This window comes from Cydia pomonella, chromosome 12 (assembly GCF_033807575.1).
Source record: "Cydia pomonella isolate Wapato2018A chromosome 12, ilCydPomo1, whole genome shotgun sequence".
Classification (NCBI taxonomy): Eukaryota; Metazoa; Arthropoda; class Insecta; order Lepidoptera; family Tortricidae; genus Cydia; species Cydia pomonella.
In genome coordinates this window covers 2444753-2462104 of record NC_084714.1, presented here as the reverse complement: position 1 = coordinate 2462104, position 17352 = coordinate 2444753, and the positions used below count along the sequence as shown (strand labels likewise).

The following is a 17352-nucleotide window of genomic DNA, read 5'->3' as shown; positions in this document are numbered from 1 at the left end:
AATGCTACTTTTTCAGTAATAATTTAATACTCTTTACACTACTAAGTTTTCGTGTCTAGTCTGTGTAGATACACTTATCTAGCACTATTCTAACCCAGTATTGTTAGCCAGAGGTTCAGGATTGCATTGATCACCTATACGTAAGGTGTTTTAATCACAGGTTTGCGGGATGAAGAAATCCAAGCCTTTATGGGCGATGGTAACCTGGACAATTCGGAGTTTGAAGATGACGGAGAAGCGGATGCAGATTGCATCATGCAGAGATAAGAATTTAATGAGTAAACCAAACCTAAGCCTTGTAATATGAGACTGATTAAAGAATAACTGTAATAGAAGTACTTAAGTCATTTAATTGAAAAATAACTGAAATAAACATATTAATCCTAAAAAAGTTATTAATTTTACATCACTTAATAATTCCTTCTAATCTAGTAATTGTGGCCCAGTGGCCTTTGTAAAGAACAAAAGGTAGACAAATAATTGAATTGAAAAACATATGCTAATATAATCATAATTATACCCCGAAAGTTTCACTTCAAACCGGTAACTCTAACACATAAAAATTTCAACTCGAAATCTTGGGCGGATAGGACTATAACTATTATGTCCTATAAGAAGGACGGTCGAGTCATAGTTAAAGAAGAGCCAAAAAAGCCTTGGGCGCCACGAGGATAGACCCCGTCATAATCAGTCACGCTAATCTTGTTGCCCTTTTTACAAATACAAATACGTTTATTTCATTACTTTTTTCAGCAGTTCATAGGTACAAATATTAGGTAGGTTATAATATTACGTAGTCAACTCGATACCTTTATAGTTTCGCCATGTCCGTCTCTCTGTCCTTCCGCAGCTTAGCTTCGCGGTCGTCAGTGTTAGAAAGCTGCTATTTGGCATGGATACATAAGTCATGCATGACGGTAAAATAGTAATAGGGTTCCGTTTTACCCTTTGGGTAAACGGGTGGTACAAAAAAAGTTGACTAGGTCTTTCAAAACGAATAAGGGTCTCCAACAACCATTTTTTGATAGTTTTATTTATGATTTTCGGAAATAATCGGTCCGAAAGAAAAAATATGCTTCCCCCGCCCTCCGTTTGAACCATGGATTCAAAAATATGAAAAAAGTAAAACAAAATCTTAATAAATACTTTCAATGAAATCTATAACAAACATTATCCGTCCAGCCGTTTTAGAGTTATTACAACAAGTCTTCTCTTCATAGTAAAAAGACGTACAAAAGCGCTCCGAAGGTAATCCCTTATGCTTGTAATCTACAGTCACCTCTCAGCTGGCTGTACATGATATTTACTAATAGCCTCCGTTTAGTCTATTCTAACAGTATGGTAACTACAGAGCCCTACACTGAGCATGGCCCGAAATGCTCCTGGCCAATTTTATATGTACTTTTAATATTCTATAATTTTAGTACTGTGTTACCACGGGCACCTGTGGCACCTTGGGTAGTATCTGTCTAGTAGATCCAATTGATCATTCCCGGCTTCGACCCCCATTTCTTTTCCACCTCAATACGTAATAGCACCCATTACCCGGCCTTTTATCGCTTAAAAGTTTTCACGAGCACCGTGTCGCCGCCGGTACGAAGTTTAGTCTTATTCATCAAACTGCGGCGAAATGAGCTGGATATTGTATATCTTGTACATCAGTCTACGGCGGTTAAAAGGTTAAATACAGCTAAGAGTATCAGACAGGTATTCGCGGAGAACAATCCACTCAACACACCTAGAGTTTGGCATGTTTCAGGCAACAATAATTGATTGACACTTTGGACAAACAATGGCCAACATTGTGCTTGCATTGGATCTGCATGCAGAGCCTATTGATTGTTTGAATTGGTTTGCCAAACGAGGGCAAATGTTTTGTTCTGCCTGCGGGGCTCGGAACCGGTATTGAAAGACCTGTTAACACCGGTATTGAAATAACTGTTTCCAGACCGTTATGTTAACCGATAAATTGATTGAACAAGGAACTTTACAGGAGGGAGCGATATAATACCGGTTACTTTCGACTCTCGGAGACTCTCGGATAAATTATTATTTATTTGAGAAAGATAACAATACTTACTCGTTCCATCTTGTGTCGATATTTTCAATTTAACCGGTTAATTTCGGTACACAAAACCAAAGACGAACGAATTTGACATAAACCGGTAATATTACAAATATTGACTAAGTCCCACAGTAAGCTCAATAAAGCTTGTGTTGAGGGTACTTGGACAATAATTTGTATAATATATAAATATTTAAAAACACCCATGACTCAGGAACAAATATCCGTGCTTATCAATCACACGAATGATTTTGAATGATAAATACTCGTATTTATATATTCCGCACAGGCGATGAAGATACGAACAGGCCGGTCATTGCATTGACACGAACAAGAGGAATTTCATACGTACGTACTCAACGTCATTTCTCTAGTCTCGTTCAATTTTGATGCTAATAGAACAAGCACCCTTGATTGCCTATAATTTCCTTAGCCAAACAGTTTTCGCAGTTGTATGTTTTCCATCAATGCCACATACCGCGCTTCATGTTGGTTCAACGATGTGTTTCTTAGATAACGCTTTGAGTTTATGGAGCAGAATGATTTTGCTTTATAAGAGGTGCTCGAGTGTAAGGAGGGTAAATTGTTAAATGAACCTTTAAAATAAATACCAGAAATAGGTAGGACCTATATATATATATATATATAGGTATATGGAGAAAAGCAATTTGTAATATCTACTTTTTCACCAATGTTTTCATGTGCTTCTTTTCTAGTTCTAATACAAAACCAGAACCATCAATATGGAACCAGAATTGGGTAATTGACACATTTTGAATATTATAACAAAATTTACCTAAATGGATAGAAAATGAGCTATCCATTGTAAAAAAGTGCAGTTAATAAACTCATATTGAGATTATAAAATATACAAGGCTCTAAAGTCTCAAAAAAAATTTTTTTTTTTACTTTCAAAAAGAAAAAAAGAAAATGGAAGCATTCGATTCCTTACATTTTATTTAAAAATAAATTGTATGTCAACTACATACATAAACGCAATATTTCAGGGTCAAAACAGCAATTTTCTTGATCTTCCATACATTTAGGACAGAGAAATGCAATGTGACGTCACATTAGAATAACATTTCGTTAGAGGCCTTTCAATCGTCGAGTGCGAGCGTCAGACTTTAACTCTCATTTCTGACCTTTGTGTTGCTTAAATGCCATGAGTCCTGTATAGACATTTAATTCTCAGGAAAATTAAGATCGATTGACATTTACAAAAATCTGTCAAGTAGCCAATTTAACAAAAAATAGGTGTATTTACTAATATCGAAGTTTAATTTATTTCAATAATAATTTAATATAATTTTTTAGAGTAAGTCGTACTAACACTCTATGGACGAAGGTCTGAAATAAATGTTTTTTTTTTTTTTTTTTTTTATTATTTTTTTTTTTTTACCCCGACTACAACCCGACTGGACTATACTGGACTGGGGACTATAGGCCGAGCCCTCTCGCACATGAGAGGAGGCCTGTGCCCAGCAGTGGGACGTATATAGGCTGAATTATTATTATTAGGTGTAAGTATTTAGTTTTCACAATTGTATGGACGAATACACGATATTGTACATAGGATGAATTGCACTATTAATGTATATACTCGTATCATATCTTTGATACCAAATAAATGTCGGAAAACACATATACATCCTCCTAAGGCCCACGATAAAAAAAATGGCAGTTGAATTTGAAATCAATAGTGAAAGAAATATGGTTTCTTTGTTTTGATATTGAAAAAACAAAGGAAATTCAACTTTATTCCAATTGAATATGATTTAAATTACATTGAAATGATTAGTACAACAGGTAGAATGGTGAGCCTTATGAGAATAAAAATCAAGTAAAATGAAGTAATATCCAATAAAATTCAGCTAGGTATATGAATTTTACAGAAAAACTTAATTAAATAAAAAATTAAACAACGTCGCAATTATTTTGCCAGTTTCTCTCTTTGTTATATTCAAACTGTGCACAGAGAAGACATTTCCTTAATTTTTTGTCATAACAAAAAGCTTTTAAGACAAAAATATACATAGGAAGGTAAAATTAACAGCAAAACTTGTACTGACTGATTCAAACCCATGAAAAATATATCTCTACATTTCTTTTTAGTTAAGTGATATGTAATAACTTTAATAATATCTAAAAAAAAACACGAAATTACGGAAGTATCATTAATCTTTCCAAATATTGCCCGAAAACTGATATTTTCTTGACAAAAATTAGACATTAGTGTTTGATTTATTGAGTCGTTTATTACTATTCTGTCGAGCCGTCACGGCCAAACGCCTAATGTCCTATTTTAGTAGATTTGAGAAATGGATATCCGGTCCCAATTCTTTAAACTTCACGACAAAGTTCGTACACACTAACACTAACAAGAGTCTCTTCTTCACTCGTAAATTATATACTTTAATATTTAATTTTCGTATAATCTTATTTATAGCTCCACTAGATGTTGTTGGTCTCTCACTTTATTATTCTTTGTATTCTATTTAAATGAACGTAAAAAGAGCGTACCTGGGTCGCCTAGCAGGAGGACGTCCTATCGGACGCCCTAGGTATCGTTGGAGCGACATGGTGGAGGCGGATCTGCGCGAGCTTCGAGTCGACAATTGGCGAGAGGTCGCACAGGACCGAGAAAAGTGGCGCTGTCTTGTGTCGGAGGCCAAGTCTCATTTTGGGTCGCTGAGCCAACGGAGTAAGTAAGTAAGTATTCTATTTATGTGTCTAAACCTGTGTGTTACTGTTTTTTGTCCCAAATAAAAAGAAAAAGAAACATCCTATTACCTGGTAATAGGAGGTTTTTTTTTTGACACAGACAAAAATAGAATACAAAGAATAATAAAGTATGAGACAGATTACTAGATTACCTACTGTAATAAATCTACAATATATAGCGCTAGGTAACAATATAAAGCTAAAATTGACACAGCTACGGTTACAACATAGGTTTATAGATACACAGCCCGATTCACAGAATGATTAAGACACGTTTAAGATCTTGGAAAGCTTTAAAAGATCGCTAACTAAACGACATGTCAAAATTGACGTTTATTTCGATTCCGCTGTGAACCCAATAAGATTTATCTACGATATTTCTAACGTCTAAGTGACATTGGTTGCCGGAATCGAGCTGCTTCTGTCAATTATACGACGTACAAACGATATCTAAATGAGAACTTATCTACACCGGAACTTATCGTTATCATATCTCATTCTTCGAATCGGGCCGACAGTAACAAATTCATTTTGATATTGTTTTTTTTTTAATACTACGTCGGTGGCAAACAAGTATACGGCCCGCCTGATTGTAAGCAGTCTCCGTACCCTATGTACGCCTGCAACTCCAGAGGAGTGACATGCGCGTTGCCGACCCTAACACTCCGCACCCTCGTTGAGCTCTGGCAACCTTACTCACCGGCAGGAACACAATACTATGAGTAGGGTCTAGTGTTATATGGCTGCGGTTTTCTGTAAGGTGGAAGTACTTCCCCAGTTGGGCTCTGCTCTATAGATCTAGAATGTCATCCGCTGTGCTGTGCCCTACCACACAAAGCGAGATGACATTCACAATGCCCATACCTCTCTTTTGGACGTAGTTTAAGGACATACCCGGATCCGGGTTAGATTATGTTTTTTTTTTTAAATAATAACATAGCTATTTTCAGTCTGTGTTAATAATAGTTGTTATAGTAAAATTTTAGTAAAATTCTAACTTTACCACAACTGATTATTACGTGGCCTATTATTACACGTACCAAAACTTAAGCAGGATTTTGTTAACTTCCTAACTTAATCCAAGTTCGGAACTCACAGCTAAGTTAAATTCATATCGTCTGTAAGCAGATTAGGATAATTTTCTCCCTGGTTGCCCCAACTGACTTGAGGTAAGAAGAAAAGTAAGTAATAAAGATTGTCAATGTCTATTAATATGTACGTAAGCTGTAAAACTTAATCCGTTCTCTAAGCGCCACTTGCACCATCCCAATAACCCGGGGTTAACCGGTTAAACCGGTAACCCTATGTCAAATTGAACTGGTAACCATGGTAACTCCAGGTTTAACCGGTTAACACAGGGCTAGTGGAATGGTGCAAGTGGCGCTTAGAGTGATATTGAGATTTTTAATCTGTTGTACTTTTGATATAATTTAATTATATTTTGACATTTGTAATCCTTATAGAAGATAAATCAAGTTACGAGTCAAAGGCAAAAAAGGTAAACAAAAACAAACAGAATGTACAAGAAAAAAATACAATCATTAAAAATACTTAAGAACTAAGGTTTAAATTAGCTATAAATTTAATTGTAAATAAAACGAAACCTAAATTAACACAAAAATTATTCGAATAACCCAGCCTGCATCGTTACCGATGCAAAGGTACCCATTACGCTTGCCGCGTTTCCGCGTTGAACCGCGATCGACAACCTCTGCGCCAGGAATTTGTAATTAATTTTTATTTCATTATTTAGATAGTTATCAATGAAAATTCGTTTAAATGTTTTTTTCATCTTAATTGTAATACTGCTAGGCTGAACTGGGACTGGGCCGGCCACGACTGCCGTATGCATCCAGACAGGTGGATAAGTAGCCACCAAGTGGATGCCAGAAGATGGCTGCGGACGCGGTAGGCCCAGACGGAGATGGCACCGTCGTCAACAACTCAATGATCAACAATTATGTGCGAGCGCACATAAAATTAAATAAATGAAGAATGAATCTTTTAATTTAGGACTTAGCCTTTAATAGCGAAGTATTACATAGTATAAAAAAATGTATAGAAATATGGGTCGCGGCCGCGTGTGTTCGGTCCGGCGACTTGAGGCAAAAAACTGGCCGGAAGATGCACTATATCGGGAGTCGTGGAGATAAAGGGGGGAGCCTTTACCCAGCAGTGGGACAGAAAAGTAGGCTAGGATTTTTTTTAAATATTTATTGTCGTATGTATGTCGTAATATGATAACAACAACCGTTTATAAGAATATGAGAAGAGATGAATACAGTCTATACGTTTATCGGTTTATGTAATAAAATGAATTCAGGATTATTTTCTCGGCTCTGGCTAGGCGGATTGTACGAAATAACTTATGCTAAACAAATGGCGGAATATTTCAAGAAAAACTTTGGGAGCAAAGGGTTCTCAGAGTAGAACTACTCATAATAATGTATTCATTCGTGTTTAGGTAAATATAGGCAAAAAGAAAGGTTTTTGTGAGATGAAAAGAACATTGGATATTCTTTGGTCGTAGCTTTATACAATAGTGGCTTAAAATAGAATACAAAGAACACATAATATACTAATGTTGTTAATATAAATACCTACTTTTACTTTGCGTTGTATACATATATATACAGTGCGTAAATCCAACACGGGCGATAAATTAAACAAGATATAGAATTTATCCGTGTAATCATTAAGATGTTTTTATTACGTTACGCTTAATTATGACCCCGTAATTAATTTTTGATAATTTATCTATATATAGTTTTTGATATTTGTGGTTACGCCAACGTACTAATGTAAAAGCGGGCGCAGCGGCGGAATGCGCCGAAATTTTGAAACGTAATAAATATAAGATGGTAATCGGTAGAGAGTACCATTTTGTACCATTTGGCGTTGAAACTCTAGGTCCATGGGGTCCCAGCCAGGGATCGGAAGCCGGTATTTTTTGTATGGGAACGAAAACGGTATTTTTTCGTTCTTTGTTAATTACTTCATTTCTAATTAGGCAATCTAATAATACGAAGTCGTTATCTGAAAACACAACTGAGTCCTACATTTAGAGTATAAAATAAACCGAAATATATGGTTATTTCGATGTTTATGCAAAAAACCGGTTCCGATCCCTGGTCCCAGCATGCACAAGACGTAACTGGTGACCGAATGGCTGGCGGCTTCCTCGCGCAACGTATCAGTATTGCGATACAACGAGGAAATGCCGCCAGCATCCTTGGTACAATGTCTCAAGGGCCTATTTTAGATATAAGCTTGTTATAGTAATCCTCTGTATAAATTCATTATGTACACTGCTATTGTAAACGGTTTGACCTAGTGGGTAGTGACCCTGCCTATGAAGCCGATGGTCCCGGGTTCAAATCCTGGTAAGGGCATTTATTCGTGTGATGAGCATGGGTATTTGTTCCAGAGTCATGGGTGTTTTCTATGTATTTAAGTATTTATAAATATTTATATATTATATATCGTTGTCTAAGTACCCTCAACACAAGCCTTATTGAGCTTACTGTGGGACTTAGTCAATTTGTGTAATAATGTCCTATAATATTTATTTATTATTTATTTATTTATTAAATAAAGAATTTTTAGGTATAGTGATATAAGTTGTTTAGCAGATATATAATCACTGTTTTTTTTAGTCCGAATATTAGGCGTGGTAATGCTTTAATCTAAATTAAAGGTTTACCTCCATCAGATTGTCTCTGAGTCTATTCGCAACTTATTTCTCTAGAGAAACCTTCGGCTAACGCTAGAAGAAAATTTTAGAAAAGGGAGTTTTTGCAGATATCTACTTAAATATAGCATTTCAGGGTCATAGGCCGAGTGTAGATTGTTTTAAATAAATAAATAAATATTATAGGACATTATTACACAAATTGACTAAGTCCCACAGTAAGCTCAATAAGGCTTGTGTTGAGGGTACTTAGACAACGATATATATAATATATAAATATTTATAAATACTTAAATACATAGAAAACACCCATGACTCAGGAACAAATATCCATGCTCATCACACGAATAAATGCCCTTACCAGGATTTGAACCCGGGACCATCAGCTTCTTAGGGTGTTTTGCACGTATTTGTCTTATTTATTTCCACGATGATTTCCTTCACCGAAAAGCGACTGGTAAATATTAAAAGATATTTCAATTTATTATTTTATTTTATATTTTGGAGATACCACAGAAAGAATCACAGAACAAACATGTATGGATACAGATGTTTCCTTGATTGGTTGTGTTGCTAAGAACACATGGTAAATTTCGTACATAAGTTCCGAAAAACTCATTGGTACGAGCCGGGGTTCGAAACTTCGAACCCGCGACCACCGGATTGAAAGTCGCACGCTCTTACCGCCAGGCCATCAGCGCTTATCTTTAATATTTTTAAAATATTGTCTACTCGTAATTTATTTAAAAAAAAATACTATATCCCGCACTATGTTTAAAGACGAAACTTTGCTTTAAAGTCGCAGAAAAAACAACGTTTAACAAATTTTAATCAGGCTAAACGTTAATTTTACTAGTAGCTCTGTGAGCTGAAGCCCTTAGAATCCACCATTCGTTTTCATTTATTTTAAATTAAATCGATAAAAAACAAAGTCCACATAATGGGATGATTTTGGGATCGTGATTTCGAATGTCAAAAATGTGTCAGAATCAAGGGTCGGAACCGGTTTATAAAATACCGGTTTATTTCGGTTTTTCTCCGAACTTTTAAGAACATTATCGTAACTACTACTATCTAACTTTTAAAAAACTGCTTCATTCGACGAGAAACGAAACTGCCGGCCGGCCTGGTGATGTGGCACGTAAACATAGACGCCGACATAGGAAGAAACAGGTTTTTATTTCTCTTAACCGGTTAATTTGACAAGAACTGTTCTTATAAAACCGGTTTAAAAATAACGCTTTTCGAGTGAAATCGAAATTAAAAGATTTTGCGCCAAGTACATGATAACGGTTTGGAAATTTAACCGGTTTCCGAGTCTTGGTCAGAATAAACAAATCCCCATGGGAATAGCCACAAAATCGCGAAAATAAATCTAATGTATTCTCTTGAGGCCCCGAAGTAAGCGAAATGTATGGGCCCAGGAGTAAATTTTGTTCACGGGAACCCTTGTTCTACTGAACAACTACCTCAATACATTTTTGACATTGGGGACAACGACCCCGAAATAATCCAGTTCAATTATGCATAACTAGAATCAAACTTTATTGATAAAATAGAATTACCTTACATGTTAACACATTATATTAACATTTTGACGACCGGTCTGGCCTAGTGGGTAGGGACCCTGCCTATGAAACCGATGGTCCCGGATTCAAATCCTGGTAAGGGCATTTATTCGTGTGATGAGCATGGATATTTGTTCCTGAGTCATGGGTGTTTTCTATGTATTTAAGTATTTATAAATATTTATATATTATATATATCGTTGTCTAAGTACCCTCAACACAAGCCTTGTTGAGCTTACTGTGGGACTTAGCTTAGTCAATTTGTGTAATAATGTCCTATAATATTTATTTATTTATATCTTTTTTTATAGGATCACACATTATCATTATGCGGATGTTGTTTATCGATTTAATAAAAAAATAAATTAAAATGGGCATAAAAATTAAATTAATTCATTATGTTTGTGGAGACCAGTCTCTTAAACGTAGCCCGTTTAAGAGACCGGTCTCCATATTATGTTATAAGTATCTAACTTTACTTTTGAGTGGCATTAACGTGAAACACTTCATTCGGTTCCTGTGTGTTTGTCTGATTTCTTTTCATGTCTTTTAATTATTTATATAAGAATTCAAGTTTTTATCATAGTTTTTTTTGTGTTATTCGATATTTAGAGACTGTATACATCTCTAATAAAGTATCCTATATTTCATTGATTCCATATTTGTAATTGTATTTGTTACTTTTATTGATTGTAAAAATGTGTCATGTTGAAGTGATTTTTTGCTACATACATGTTTGTTTGTTTGTTCAATTAGTATAATAGAACTTCTTTACATAATTTTTCTAAAAGCTGTTTTGAAAAACGCAACACGTAGAGGAAATATCCGGACATATGCTTGCTCAAGCTGAAATAGGGACCTTCGTTTCGGTCAATGAACAGTTGTCCTAATTTTACCGTCATTTTTAATAATATGTATTACATTAAAAAGCGTTGGTAGCCTGGCGGTAAGAGCGTGCGACTTTCAATCCGGAGATCGCGGGTTCAAACCCCGACTCGTACCAATGAGTTTTTCGGAACTTATGCCCGATATATCATTTGATATTTTTATCAGTTGCTTTTCGGTGAAGTAAAACATCGGGAGGAAACCAGAATAATCCCAATAAGGCCTAGTTTCCCCGCTGGGTTGGAAGGTCAGATGGCAATCGCTTTCGCCAACTCTTGGGATTAGTTGCCAAGCGGACACTAGACTCCCATGAGCCGTGGCAATAAGCCGGGACAAACGCTAGGAAGAAGAAGATGATTTACATTGACGTCATCCGTATTACTCAACGTCAAATGACGTTGAATAATATTGACATAAATATGTCTTCAGTTTATTTTCTATATTATAGTAAAATAACCAAGACTGCGTGGCGCTAGCGGCAGTTTTCAAAGAAACCGAATAATTTCCGTTTAAATTACTTACTTTTATTCAATTTTCACGTAGACAGAAATTTACAATTTTTTTTCTAACCAATTTGGTTCATTTTTGTTCCACTCCGCCTAGTTGCAACACCGTACTATGCTATTACAAGCGTCGTTAAAATGTATGTTTATATCCTTCAGATAAATCAGAGCACTAGATGAGAAATCGCGAACACATTGAAGCCAAGCAAATGTATACTTTCCAGGAACTCATTAGTGAATTTAGTTTCCGTGACGTCACGTATAATTTAGGGAAGACTGAACTGTTTTTATTTCGGCAGATAAACATTCGGGTAACCTTCCATAAGTCGAGTGTGCGAGTTTATTTTTACCACAAAAGTAAACCGAACTGATTTACAGACCAATTCACGAGCCTCTATTCTTTGAAGATACGCAGATGTTTCTAAATCTAAAACTTGAATGTAAAACGCACACGGCCGGCTGCCAACTTTCGTTGAAAAGAAGTCAAACTGAAACTTTCACGTTTAAAAATAGCGGAGGTGAACGTTCTGAGGTTCTGAAACACTGACCTCCTTTCTGCGTGATGTTGAAGGTGCGGAGCCGGTAGGAATCCTCATCAGGTTCCTCCTGTTCCGGTTGATGTGGTTTAGGAACATCCAGGAAGGCATTGGAGCGGCGAGGTTGGCTGTTATGTCCAGGCGGAGGTCTACGTCTTGCCGAAGCCTGCCTTCTCACTTGAGGGGGTGTTTCTGCTTCTGCTAATCGTGGTTCAGAACTGTAGCGTGCTCTGGTCTCCCTGTCCAGCTGTTGCTGTTGTTGCTGCCGCCGATGTCTGACACTTCGACCGCCTGTGATTCTGGCGGATTGGGAGCGCGCTGCGGGGCGACGGCGCGGCGCGGGTGTAGTCTCCATGGGGGCCACGAGGGCCTCCATGCTAGCGGAGGCCGGCGCGCATATCGACTGCGAGCGCTTCGTACGTCCGTCCGATGCCATGGTCGCGGCGGTACTGACGGGCGGGCGGGCGGCAGACTTGTTGCATCGCCCGCTCATTTGTAAGATTAATAATGGATCAAAGCGGTGTTAAATATTTAACTGTTAGTCTATAGGAAAGTTTTGAACTGTTAATTTACTTTGTTGTAATGATGAAGTTGAGTTTTAAAGTAGCGCTCAGTTTAGAGCTTTGTTAATTTAATTTGACTATTGATTATTAGTCTTGTTTAATCTTAATTATGTAAGACGCTTCCTGTTTCCGTTTTTAACTCCTGTTAATTTCCATATTAGAAATGCGCAACAAGAAAGTTTACAGTAATGATCAAAATACTTGAGCACCCTTATTGCCTTGATAATAAAATTATATTTTCTTTTACTGATAAATACTACCAGTAGTATACATATTATTAACGATTTTTTAAAAATAAATATTTTCATTTTTTCATCTCATACTCGTATCCAGCAGTAATATTGATTTTGAGCGGAGAAAATGTGTCAGATTTTCGACACCAACTTGTGTTAAATTAGGCATACAAGATGAATAAAAAAGGTCACAAAATGCAGTAGATCTTTTTATCTATTGTTTCTTGTGTTCTAAGTCTAAGGAAAACTCAACATTTTTAAATTATAAAATCAAAAGTTGGTACCTATAGGTGCTGTCCTAAACCGTGAATGAGTCACATAACGAGTAGGTAGTTCACACCGAACTGAGAAGTCGAAAAAGTATGAAATGAAATGAATTGAAATTAGATATTTATATGTAAAAAAATGGGTATAGTTACATAAAAGATCTTATTCTACAGTATCTCCACTTTCAGATTACAGACATACGAATGAAATAAACGTAAAACTATATTTACCGAACTTGTAAGTATCGGCCCGATTCGAAGAATGAGTTACGATAACGATAAGTTTCTTATTTATATATCGTTTGTATGTCGTATAATTGACAGAAGCAGCTCGATTCGGGCAACCACTGTCGCTTTGACGTTAGAAATATCGTAGATAGATCTTATTGCGGAATCGAAATAAACGTCAATTTTGACATGTCGTTTAGTTATCGATCTTTTAAAGATCTTAAAAGTGTCTTAATCATTCTTCGAATCGGGCCGTATATTGAATTAATTTCTAACAGAATTACTTTTTTTGACATGTTCGATTTCAAAATAAACCATATTTTTCAATATTTTTAATTAATTTAATTGTATTCGCCTTTTCACGCCGCGCGCGCATCCCGAAAATGACACACGTACTATTTTCAGCGTTAAATTAAAACTATAATTAATAGAGTTAGAGTTCCAAGACTTGTTTTTTTTTAGTGGAAATATCCACTCCTTTAGGAATCTTTTGTTTTCATTTCTTAAATGTTAGCATATGATTATGAGATATTGGCCAAACACGCAATACCATATTTTTCATGTGTATTTTTTTATAACTATTGCAAATTAAAGAAAAACAATTGATTACGTACTTAACCCATTCAGCGCTTATCACGTCACGTCGTGTTGCCTCTACGAAGCATTTTCGCTATATACCGGGAAATCCATGTTATCGGCTACGACGTAGCGCAACGATCGTAGCTCAGCGTGGATATGTTAAAGATAAAGTCAAACAACAGGCAATCTTATCACTAAAGAGCAATATTTTCCAGAAAAGATTTATAGTAACACATTTTTCCATATTATCGTGTCCTCTACAACCATTGTTTTCCCAAATAAAGTTATACCCAAACAGCGCGATATATTTTTAGGCAACTATATTCCTTGATAAGCGCTCGATTGTTTACCACCCTTCGCAGATAAGGGCTTCGGGCCGCTTTCCACCGTTTAACGATCAATGTTTACCGCGAAACGGGAAAAGTTTTTGGGGAAAAATAAATAGGAAAATGATTTTATCCCCTAAAACGCGACTTGCCAAGTCTAGAAAGTGTATGCATACGGTAGAGCCTAAAGTATATAATAAAATACTACTCTAGTTAAAACAAACTGCGAGCGACGAAAATTTCAATAAAAAAACTTAAATCTAAAGTGGTATGTGATGCATACTATTCTGTCGATGCCTTTTTCGAGACCTAGCAGTGTATCAAGTGAGTAAAACTATGTACATTATATATATATATATATATATATATATATATATATATATATATATATAAAACAACTGGTTCGCTAACTCAGCCTTGCCTCTCAACTATGAGTATTATTAAATTATAAGACTTAGCTATAAGCACAATGTACAGTCAGCATCAAAAGTAGCGGATCAAACAACGCTTCATAAGTATCTACCATTCTGTAACAGGTTAACAAAAAGTGATGTCTTCAACATAGAACAACTAAGACTGTAAAAGATATACTTTTCAACGCGAATTTTAGAAATTTATCCATATTTGGATAAGTTATTCGGAATATCAGATACTTTTGGCGCATTGTTTCATCCGCTACTTTTGATGCTGACTGTACCTGATATGTAAAATGTTATTTTATCGATAAAGTATTAAATTGAAATGCTTTGAACTCCAACATTGTAACATGTTGCGAATAAATAACTGTTGATTTTAACGAATTATTGACGATTATATTTGAATGTGTGCATTGGTGATTTAACTTTTATAATAGCTACGCTTGAAAGAATTAAAATTTCGATTGAATGTGAAATAGCTAGGTGTAGAATATGAGTGTATAACAGTCAATTTTAACATTATGTAATAATTATATTTAAGACTGTTTTACGTATGACTTTATTACTAGTACTTTATTCGATATCATGTATAGTTATATATCATTGGTCGGTTGACTGGTAGAGAATACCTTATGGCATTAAGCCTGCCACGGGAGTTATCTAGAAATAGAAAATTATCTAAACATTGACTAAACGTGTAACAACAAAATTATTATTATAATTAAAATAGGTACCTACTGTATATTGGAAAATGGAAACTGTAAATTGAATGAATTAGAAATTGCAATCATGTACAGTCAAGATATTAAATATCAATACGACAAAGTGCCAAAAATAAGTACTCCCACTACCTTAATGTATGGGCAATAAGGGCGAGTATACATATTTTTGGCACTCTGTCCGTATCGATATTTAATACCTTGACTGTACCTATTTGTTATTTTGCTCCAAGTCTGTTCAGGCAGTTTTAACCATCGCATTGTACGCATAACTCAAATATCTAGATATTGTTCAAGCGTGAGCAGTGACCAGAGATGTGACTTATTTGAAATACTTGTATTTAAAATGCAAATACAAAATGCAAAATACCTATTTTGTATTTTGTATTTAAATACCTTTTAAGGAAAACTATTTTGTATTTTATTTCAAATAGTTTTTAAGACCTATTTTCTATTTTCAAAATACAAAATACTTTTTATTAGGTGAAGTAAGTAGGAGTTACAATCTCTTCTGACGTTACAATCCTTGCAACTCTCTCATTCTTTTATGGCGACCGGTCTGGCCTAGTGGGTAGTGACCCTGCCTATGAAGCCAATGGTCCCGGGTTCAAATCCTGGTAAGGGCATTTATTTGTGTGATGAACACAGATATTTGTTCCTGAGTCATGGGTGTTATCTGTTTTTTTTTTTGTGTATTTATTCACTATGAATTTTTTGAAACAGGGTTTAACACAATAAGCCACTATTGAAAACCTCTAGGGTTTATGTAATAGTTGGCGAGATCGCGCGGACCGATCCGCGTTTGCTTAATACTATTATTACATACTTTGTTATGTTTTCTTGTCGAAGCTGTTATTGTATCTATCGTTTAAATATTTATATGTACTTAAGTATTTATAAATATTTATCATTGTCTAGTACCCACAACACAAGCCTTAATGAGCTTATTACTGTGGGACTTAGTCAATTTGTGTAATAATGTCCTATAATATTTATTTATTATTTTAACATGGAACTGGTGAATCTTTTTAGTAATGCCGCAAATGACCACAAGCGTAGCGAGAGATTAAAAATGTGGAATCTTAAGCGTTGCAAGGATTTCAAGGCACGAGAGGTAAACAAACTTTTTTGCCCTGGTGAAACACAAACGAGACGTTTTCACCAACCAACGAGAGGTATATACTAGCTGTAAAACATTACAAATCTAAATTAATGCTTTTAATAATTGACCGTTAAACACCATCACTTAAAAGTCCATTCAACCGGTAAACATGAGGAGACACAAAATTTGCACTGTATAGGACTGATATACACACTATTTTTAAAGAATAAAGAAAGCCTTTCCAACTTGTAAATTCCGAGCAATACTAACTTTTTAATTCAGACTAGGTATTCACTATTTAAGAGTACCTTTTATAGCAAAGTATTTGTATTTTAAAAAAGCATTTTGAAAATACCTATTTTGTATTTAGTATTTTAAATACAAATTTGAAAACTATTTTGTATTTTGCATTTGAAATAGTATATCAAGGAAGTATTTGGATTTTGTATTTAAATACTTTTTATAAACTATTTTTCACATCTCTGGCAGTGACATAATACGTAAACTAAATAGTTTAGGTATTGTGTTATTTGTCTATTAATATGTGTAAATTATACACGGTGTTTTTTTAAAGTCCGTTAATTTCAAGGGTGCATTCCTGAGCTTAAATTAAGTTACTTTCTCAATGAAACCGGTATTTTACGAGTAATCAAATCCATTTTGGAGATAATCAATGATTTATTTTTATTTGATAAGGCCCCAACGAGTGCGTACACTTGCTTTATGGCCTATTTACATACATACTAATTAGTAAAGTATGAGGCACATTTGCTACTAAACGCAAGTACTATCTCGGACGATCGATATTCGAAATGTCATTGTTATGTCATAGTTTTCAATTGTTTTAAGTTACTATGAAGCAAATTCCGACGTGTCATAATTGTTGCGCGTGAGATGCACTGCAAACCGTGTGAAGTTTGTATCATAACAAGATCAGTACTATAACTA

At 35.2% G+C, this 17352-nt stretch overlaps 1 protein-coding gene across 1 annotated transcript in view; it reads right to left on the bottom strand.

Moving 5' to 3' along the window:
- LOC133523277 (GTP-binding protein REM 1) overlaps positions 1-12789 on the bottom strand; it is a 234981-nt gene extending 222192 nt beyond the window's left edge. The window contains exon 1 of the mRNA XM_061858767.1: positions 11985-12789. Coding sequence (XP_061714751.1) covers positions 11985-12465 — 481 coding nt within the window. The 5' untranslated portion in view covers positions 12466-12789. The remainder of the gene's footprint in view (positions 1-11984) is intronic.
- Positions 12790-17352: the final 4563 nt, after the last annotated feature.